This window comes from Oncorhynchus tshawytscha, linkage group LG02 (assembly GCF_018296145.1).
Source record: "Oncorhynchus tshawytscha isolate Ot180627B linkage group LG02, Otsh_v2.0, whole genome shotgun sequence".
NCBI classification, from domain to species: domain Eukaryota; kingdom Metazoa; phylum Chordata; class Actinopteri; order Salmoniformes; family Salmonidae; genus Oncorhynchus; species Oncorhynchus tshawytscha.
The window spans coordinates 56,207,895-56,217,526 of NC_056430.1; the positions used below are offsets into that span (position 1 = coordinate 56,207,895).

The window sequence follows — 9,632 nt, forward strand, 5'->3', positions numbered from 1 at the left end:
TGAATCGGGTGTGTAGTGCTAAGGCAAAAACTAAAATGTGCACCCCTTTGGGTCCCCAGGATTAGGAAACACTTGAGTCTTCACATAGGAATGAATGGGACAGGTGACCGATGGCTTTGCCTATTCATATATACAGTCACTGCTCCTATGTGTACTTCCTGGTTCCTGTTATAACATTATCTCTGTCCAATCCTGCATGATCTCATCCTTGCTCTCCTTCTCTCCTTCCAGGCCCCATGCAGGAGACAGTGAGAGATTTCTGGAGGATGATCTGGCAGGAGAATTCCGGCAGTATTGTCATGGTTACCAACCTGGTGGAAGTGGGCAGGGTGAGTTCATCAAAGAGGATTTGAAAGGTGTTAGAGCAAGCGGCTAAGTTCTTATACTGAACGGATTTCTGTGCTGTTTCTTTCCCCGCTGCAAAAGCCAGTTGTTTAATAGATCAGGGTGTGTCAATCATAGTTCGTATTATCCCTTCCCTACACCTCATAACACTACTGTTCACAACAAATATATGCGATAACAAATAGTTAAAACAAATCAACATCAAATATGTGACGACAAAATTGAATTCAATGCCATTAAATCAGTCCTCTTTGTATGTATTATCAACCACAGCAATCGAATTAGTTTATATTTCTATGCTATCAACTCCTCTGATTGGTCCTTTAATGTTATGTTTAATAATATTATTTCTGTCCATTTCAGGGACTCCTTTTGGCTCAACAGCACCTCCAGAGGCAGAAGTCCCATATAGCCTCTGTAAGAGACAAAGCACTGACCATATATGTTTCTCTGCCCAGGTGAAGTGTGTGAGGTACTGGCCTGACGAGACCGAAGTGTACGGAGATGTCAAGGTGACACTGATCGAGACAGAGCCACTGGCCGAATATGTCATTCGCACCTTCACAGTACAGAAGGTACACAGACTAAGTCAATAGCCAGGCTTGCTTGTTTAGTTTTCATTCATTCCAATTTGCCGGATTAACATTGTGGCTGACAGCAAGGTGAAGCTATGTTGTCCAACTGGGAAATTAGAGTATAATTGAACACTGGTAATCAGTGAGGATTTGTATTGAAAGAAGCACAATACAGTTGGGATGCAGGATTCCGTATGCGACTCTATTGTTCTGTTAGCTCGCTTTAAAAGGGAAATATCAGAGGAACAGTCACGAAACTAGCAAGCATTGATAGGCTTGAAATGCATCTTTCTGTGGCTCTGTGAAAGCCGCTTAGGCAGACAAGCTAGTAGTCAACTAATTTTGCAATGCTTTAATCCATCTGTTTTGCAAGAAAGCGAAAGTTCCTTTTAACCTGCTCACACTCTTCATTTGAAAGGGAAACGGGACATTGTCTTTACAAAACGCCACCATCACACCACAACCTTAATTCCTGTGCCTTAAAAAGCAGTGCACTGTGATGGCCGGGAATCACGCTTCGGATGCGTATGCGTTCAAATAGAGCGTATTAAATTGTTTTAATTGCAGAAAATAATGAGTTCTGAAATTATGAAAAGCATTATTAATGATGAGTCCAAGGGGATTATTTTACTGCACCACGCAGATAGATAGATCTTTAGGCCCGCACACACACACTCTCACTTTAATCCATTGAGAATATGTTAAACCAGAGCCCACTGGTTTGGCAAGCTTAGACACAGTTTACCCCCGCTTTACACTGTTACACTCCAATGCACTATTAAAGGTGGTATGTGTCCATACACTCCAAACAGTGAAGGTATTTTAACTGCGGTATTAAACTGTTATGTGGGTTTTGCTGGCATATCAAAGCTGGCAGGCAGGGATTAAACAGCTCACCAACCCGAATGGCAATTAACCGCTTAGCATTAGCACAGGGAGTGGAGGTGTGAAGCCTGTGATTATTATTACTACTGAAGCCCAGCGCTCTACTGTTCTGTAAATGGCCTTATTCCAGTTTCCGCACATCCACTCCCTTTATGTGCTGCTGCCTTCGCTGATATCCTTATTGGAGTGGGTTTTTAGTATCATGCCACGTGCCTTTAAGAGTGAGAACCAGTTACTTTCTACTCTGCCAAGTTCACGTTGCCATGGTAAACATGAGCTAGGCCCTACCTACCTTCTTTCCCAATCTGTGATTTACTGCATTTTGTGGCTTTGTTGTTTCCCATCTTAGAAGTTTACCCCATATTGATTTCGGAATGTAATTTGAACATCGAAGGAAAGGAAATCAATAGGCCCCCAGTTATCAAATCACCTTTTGTTTTGTTCCCCTCAATACTTGCCTGTATGCTCAAGTCGTCATAATGTATTTTCTTAAAAGAAACAAATCGATAGCTACTGTATATTCAGTTGTTGAGCCGGAATGGGAGCCCGTCAGATCTTCAGTTTCCAGGAAGTCTCCATTTTGTTTAGTCAGCCCGCAGTTTCCAGGAATTCCAGGAAACTCAGACATTTCTAACTTGGAAACCTGCTGTAGAAAGAGGAGGCCCAAGTTTCCCACTTGGAAAGTATCAGAATCAATCAATAGGAAGCTCTATGCCAATAACTTATTAACTTCCAACGTGTCATGTATTTTGTTTCTTCTCAGAAGGGCCACCACGAGATTCGAGAGATCCGTCAGTTCCACTTCACCAGCTGGCCTGACCACGGTGTACCCTGCTATGCCACCGGCCTCCTGGGCTTCGTCCGCCAGGTCAAGTTCCTCAACCCGCCCGACGCTGGCCCCATTGTGGCCCACTGCAGGTACGTACTGTCCACACTGAGGGGGATTGTGGGACATAACACAGGACTACTTGGATGACATATTTGACACTCAGGGCTTTTGTCTATGTATTTATTTATACTTTATTTAATCAGAAATAACAACAGTAGCTAGCGGCAGGTAGCCTAGTGGCTAAGAGCATTGGGCCAGTAACCAAAAGGTCGCTGGTCTGAATCCCTGAGCTGCCTTCGTAAAAAAAAATGTGTCCTTGAGCAAGGCATTATTACTCTAATTGCTCCTGTAAGTCTCTCTGCATAAGAGCATCTGCTAAATGACAAAAATGTAGCTGGGAGCCTTCACGTACATTTTTAGGTTGAAAAATGAATGAGCGAGAGCGATGGGAGACTAAGGCCTCTCTCTCTTGCTCCTTCTCTCATCTACCCCTCCCCAGCCCACTCAAACACCCACCCCTTGAAACAGAGGCATTGAGCTCAGACAGGTGAAGGGGGAAGGGTGGGGGAGGCACGGGGGAGTGGAGGGGAGGGGACAGAGGGATGGAGTGCGTGAGCGTGCACAATGAGATGTGACAGGGAGAGGCTGCTAAATGGCACAATGCAATTTTACATTTGGCTCGGGTCTCTCAAAACAAAGCAGATGTGACTAAGACATTTTCAGAGTGGATTAGCTCAAGTGCCAAGCGCTGCTCTTTCTGCTCTCATGAAGCATTGGGCGCCTTGCTCCCTCTAATACCCCCGAGGACGAGATGGGGAGAGACGATGGCAAAGTTTATTACCGCCACTTTATCTCCTGCCCCTTATCTTCGCCCACTCATCGATGACATTAACCTTTATGAACCACCTGTCGCAGGAGAGTGACATCCACTTTATCTGTCTGTCTGTTTTTCGGTCTCTGTCCCTCTGTCTGTTTGTCCCTCTTTTCTTCCTAATAGGCATGGCATTTGCATCCCCGTAGCAACCCACTATATTTAACCTCCCTGTACCTCTCATTCAGTACATCGTTGCTTTTCCACAACCCAAACCATGGTCGGTTCGTGTTCTCCTAAAAAAGTCAGCCTGGCTTTTGACGTACAACTTCCCGATTGCTCCCCAACCTCAATTCCCCCATTGAGGATGGACAACGAATGTCCCATGGAGCTGCCTATAGGTTGGCAGCCATTCCCCCCACTGAACTGAACGATAGATGGAATGAAGGACAACAGGATGAGCTTTGGCCCGCAGAGCGAAGGCCCTACTGACAGACTGCGGAGTAATTTCTAATTTCCTGGGGCACTCCTTGGCCGTTATCCCCCTGCCAGGACCTAGTTGTTCGCTGCGCTCGCCATTAATCACTGGCGGCTGACAGGCAATCTGTCGGGCTGCCGATCCACTGAGCGGCCCCTGGCTCCTGAGCTCCGGAGCTGGGACCTGTCAAGAAGCTGCCGAGTGAATGATGGCTGAGCAGCCCCCCTCTCCTACCTCTATCTCTTCTCCACCACTATCTCCCTTGCTCCCTCCCTTCCACCCAGCCACTCTGCTGGGTTTATTTCCTTAACACCAGGGTCAGGGGAAATGGCTCTAACCCCTACCTGGGGGGTTGGAGTATGCTGTTTGTCAGCGCTGTAAGGCTGTCCTGCCTCCTTTGGATAACCGAGGGAGCTCAGCGCGGTTCAATATAACCCCCGGCCTGTTTATTATAGGGCTGGAGCATGAGTCTTCATGTGTCGCTGCCCTCGCTACTGTACAGAACATACTGGCGAAATGAAATGCTCTCTGTCTCTGTTTCTGTATTCTCTATCCCTCCCCCTCTCTTTCCAGTGCTGGGGCTGGAAGGACAGGCTGTTTCATAGCTGTGGACATCATGCTGGATATGGCTGAGAACGAGGGAGTGGTGGACATCTTCAACTGCATCCGGGAGCTGCGCTCACAAAGGGTTAACATGGTGCAAACTGAGGTTGGTGAAGCAGCCTACTGATTAGCTTGTGTGTGGATAGTGGGTAGAGAAGAGAGCAATATTGTATTATAGCTTGCACATTATTCATTACAGTGACATTCGAAAGGAATAAAAGTGCAGTTAGCTAATTAGCTTAGCATTAGTGATTACTAGCACTCACACAGTTAGCATTAGCCATAAAATTAGAGAGTGCAACTAGATTTTTCAGACAGCAAGTCTGTTTAGCGTAGCATTTGCCATCGCCATGGCGGAAGGATTGACAAGACTCAGACAGTAGCCTGCTGGCGTTGGCCTTTCCCAGCCGGTCACCAGACTGATCCTATGTCACAGCCCACTGCTCACAGTTGCTCTGCCTGAAATATTCAGCAGGGATATTTTAAAATCAGTCATATGGAGGAAGGGTGTAAAGCATTGAAATACAATCTATAGCATGGACAAAACCCTTCAAGACCAGATTATATTTCTATGGTCTAAAGCAGTGGTCGCAAGTAGTCACCAAGGCATTCCTTGTCGATCACCAAACATTTCTGGAAAAAAACTAAAAAGCCTTCCATTACTATTTTATTTGTTTAACGCTGTAGGTTGTAGGTGCACTTGATTTAGCAACCCTAGTGCCGGGAAGGCAAAGTGTTCCCATTTTGAACCATTTTACTTGTCTGAAGGTAGAACTCCGACTACGTGGCAAGCCCAGAGAGCAAATCAAGTACACCGATAGGACTACTGCTGGCCAATCAGATAGCTCCGAACACTGTGTCTGCACAGTTTCCTCGAGCCATAGACCACAAAAAGACGCCTCGAACACACAGCAAAGTTGATATTGGGAGATTTCAAAAAGTTCAAAACCATGACTAGAGAGAGACTCAACAAATATAGCAAAGAGCTGCTGTTTTTATGAGTAAGTGTTTATGTTTAAGTTATTATTCAGCACAGTTAACACTTTTATAACCCATACGCTGTCAAATGTGCATTCTCCCTAATTCCACTCACTCTACAACCAGCACTGCAGCTGCAATGAATGAGTATAACAAACAGTTCTGATAAGCTAGCGCTGTAATTAGTGCCTCGTGTTTTGTATTTATCATCATTAGTCATTTAGGTCAACATTGGATCATTCAGAGATCCTCACTGAACTTCTGGAGAGAGTTTGCTGCACTGAAAGAAAAGGGGCTGAATAATTTTGCACGCCCAATTTTTCAGTTTTTGATTTGTTAAAAAAAGTTTGAAATATCCAATAAATGTCGTTCCACTTCATGATTGTGTCCCACTTGTTGTTGATTCTTCACAAAAAAATAGAGTTTTATATCTTTATGTTTGAAGCCTAAAATGTGGCAAAAGGTCGCAAAGTTCAAGGGGGCCAAATACTTTCGCAAGGCACTGTACATTGTATATTCTCAGCGACTCCACGACTAGCAACCATTCATACACACCATCACCACACTTGATATCCCAACTGATCAAGTGTGTGTGGCGTCTCCTCTGGAAGAGTTCCCATGCCGGACTAGCCTAGCTACCTCTGGAGTGTGCTCAGTCATGCATCATCCATCCCAATGTTCCTATTAATATTACATACACGCTGAATAATAGATATCTTAGTCCCGCACACTTTTTTTTGTGTTTTTTTTTGCAAATGAGTTTGCAGGTGTGTTTGCTAAGTGTCTTAGGGTGTCTTAGGGTTATGACCCTGCATCCAGTCGGCCACTCTGTTTTGCAGTCCCCCCCTAAAATAATAAAACGACAGCAACTTTTCTTAGGTTAGTCCCAACTCGTACTCGTATGAGTACAATGATGAGTAGATAGAATTACAGTATGTCATACACAGTGTTTATATATGCCACTTCAATGGCTAAAAATGGATGCCGGGTGCATTAATGGGTAGAGGGCAATTTGTGTCAGTTTAAAGCACTATTCAAAGATAATCCGGCAAAAAACAACAAAAAGCAATTCATCTTTTAAAAGGCTTTCTCTGCTCCCGAGTAGCACCAGCTATCAAGGTAATGGATAGCGGAGGTCAACTCTGGATGGATTTAGCCCCGGACGGCTCTCATGGCCGCAATTAACATTCTAAACCCTGAGCCTTCTGCATTGTTGAGTGAAAATATGCACATTTCTATTCACAGGCGAAGGGCTGGGATTTTGGAGATGAATTAATATGTCTGGCTACTTGATGAGCACAATGCATCCGCTGTTGAACCGCACACAGCCTCTTGATCTCCTTTTAAGGCTGTAACATGGCTGCCTTTTTTTCCTGTGGTTCATTTACTTCTCCACAGGATATTACTTTACATGCTTCAAAATGCAAATTTATGCGAAGCGCTCTTCAGGCTATGAAATCCGTTTCATCAGAGCACGAGAGTACGTGTTGAAAATGCAGGGCTTGCTTCGCAGAGCTGTGTTAGATATGACGTATTGACGTTCAATAATGGCTACACATTATGTTTTTGTGTCGCCGTGTACAATCAAAATTCTACAGCTGTGCTCGGTACCTGTATGCACTGCTCTGCTTCTCGACACTTTTCAACAGTACATGTGAATTGAGACTAATGGATTTGAATCGGGTCCAACTACTGGTTGAAGTGCTGTGATAAAGTAGGTGGTTAGTGTTCTGAGGTTGACCTAAAGGGTAGAAGTACATGAACATCTAACTGTATGTCATTACACCTGTTATCTCATCATTTCCTACCCCAGGAGCAGTATGTTTTTGTCCACGACGCCATCCTCGAAGCCTGCCTGTGTGGAAACACGGCCATCCCAGTCTGTGAATTCAGAGCCATATACTACAACATCAGCAGACTGGACCCACAGACCAACTCCAGCCAAATTAAGGATGAATTTCAGGTTAGCACCCTCCACTTCTTAACTCTTAAACTCTCGGTCCGTCTGTCTGTCTACCTGTCTATGTCCCTCTGTCTGTCTGTCTGTCTGTCTGTCTGTCTGTCTGTCTGTCTGTCTGTCTGTCTGTCTGTCTGTCTGTCTGTCTGTCTGTCTGTCTGTCTGTCTGTCTGTCTGTCTGTCTGTCTGTCTGTCTGTCTGTCTGTCCTTCACTTTTCTTCCTAAGAGGCATGTCATTAGCCTTTTCCAACTAAAAGGAGTTACATTTGCTTTCTCCAAGAACAATACATTTTTTAAATCCAGATATTGACTGATATTGAATTATAGCACAAAAATCCAGGGATTTTTGTGGGAATTCAAGTATCGCTTTTTTTCTCAGAATGCATATGGGCCTCCCAAGTGGTGCTGCAGTCTAAGGCACTGCACCACAGTGCTAGAGGTGTCACTACAGACCCAGGGTTCGATCACGGGCTGTATCAAAACCGGCCGTGATCGGGAGTCCCATAGGGCGGCTCACAATTGGCCCAGCGTCGTCCGGGTTAGGAGAGGGTTTGGCCGGGGGGGCTTTACTTGGCTCATCATAGCGGGCGGGGGCCTGCAGGCTGACCTCGGTCGTGTTTTCTCCAACACATTGGTGCGGCTGGCTTCCGGGTTAAGCGGGCGGGAGTTAAGAAGCGCGGTTTAGAGGGTCATGTTTCGGAGGACGCATGACTCGACCTTCGCCTTCCGAGCCCGTTTGGGAGTTGCAGCGAGGAGACGAGATCGAAATTGGGGAGGAAAAGAGGATAAAAAAATATATATATACAGTGGGACAAAAAAGTATTTAGTCAGCCACCAATTGTGCAAGTTCTCCCACTTAAAAAGATGAGAGAGGTCTGTAATTTTCATCATACGTACACAGACAAAATGAGAAAAAAATCCAGAAAATCACATTGTAGGATTTTTTATGAATTTATTAGCAAATTATGGTGGAAAATAAGTATTTGGTCACCTACAAACAAGCAAGATTTCTGGCTCTCACAGACCTGTAACTTCTTCTTTAAGAGGCTCCTCTGTCCTCCACTCGTTACCTGTATTAATGACACCTGTTTGAACTTGTTATCAGTATAAAAGACACCTGTCCACAACCTCAAACAGTCACACTCCAAACTCCACTATGGCCAGGACCAAAGAGCTGTCAAAGGACACCCGAAACAAAATTGTAGACCTGCACCAGGCTGAGAATACTGAATCTGCAATAGGTAAGCAGCTTGGTTTGAAGAAATCAACTGTGGGAGCAATTATTTTGGAAATGGACGACATAAAAGATCACTGATAATCTCCCTCGATCTGGGGCTCCACGCAAGATCTCACCCCGTGGGGTCAAAATGATCACACGGTGAGCAAAAATCCCAGAACCACACGGGGGGACCTAGTGAATGGGACCAAAGAGAGAGCTGGGACCAAAGTAACAAAGCCTACCATTAGTAACACACTACGCCACCAGGGACTCAAATCCTGCAGTGCCAGATGTGTCCCCCTGCTTAAGCCAGTACATGTCCAGGCCCGTCTGAAGTTTGCTAGAGAGCATTTGGATGATCCAGAAGACGATTGGGAGAATGTCATATGATCAGATGAAACCAAAATATACATTTTTGGTAAAAACTCAACTCGTCGTGTTTGGAGGACAAAGAATGCTGAGTTGCATCCAAAGAACACCATACCTACTGTGAAACATGGGGGTGGAAACATCATGCTTTGGGGCTGTTTTTCTGCAAAGGGACCAGGATGACCGATCCGTGTAAAGGAAAGAATGAATGGGGCCATGTATCGTGAGATTTTGAGTGAAAACCTCCTTCCATCAGCAAGGGCATTGAAGACTAAACGTGGCTGGGTCTTTCAGCATGACAATGATCCCATACACACCGCCCGGGCAATGAAGGAGTGGCTTCGTAAGAAGCATTTCAAGGTCCTGGAGTGGCCTAGACAGTCTCCAGATCTCAACCCCATAGAAAATCTTTGGAGGGAGTTGAAAGTCTGTGTTGCCCAGCAACAACCCCAAAACATCACTGCTCTAGAGGAGATCTGCATGGAGGAATGGGCCAAAATACCAGCAACAGTGTGTGAAAACCTTGTGAAGATTTACAGAAAACATTTGACCTCTGTCATTGCCAACAAAGGGTATATAACGA

General features: G+C 45.1%; 1 protein-coding gene across 7 annotated transcripts in view; it reads left to right on the forward strand.

Annotated features, from left to right (window-relative positions):
• Positions 1–9,632, forward strand: part of ptprt (protein tyrosine phosphatase receptor type T) — a 415,965-nt gene that overhangs the window by 392,735 nt on the left and 13,598 nt on the right. For all 7 annotated transcript variants that reach the window (XM_042301053.1, XM_042301087.1, XM_042301062.1 and 4 more), the window contains 5 exons: positions 232–329; positions 804–920; positions 2,569–2,723; positions 4,497–4,632; positions 7,318–7,467. In XM_042301053.1, the coding sequence (XP_042156987.1) occupies positions 232–329; positions 804–920; positions 2,569–2,723; positions 4,497–4,632; positions 7,318–7,467 (656 nt within the window). The remainder of the gene's footprint in view (positions 1–231; positions 330–803; positions 921–2,568; positions 2,724–4,496; positions 4,633–7,317; positions 7,468–9,632) is intronic.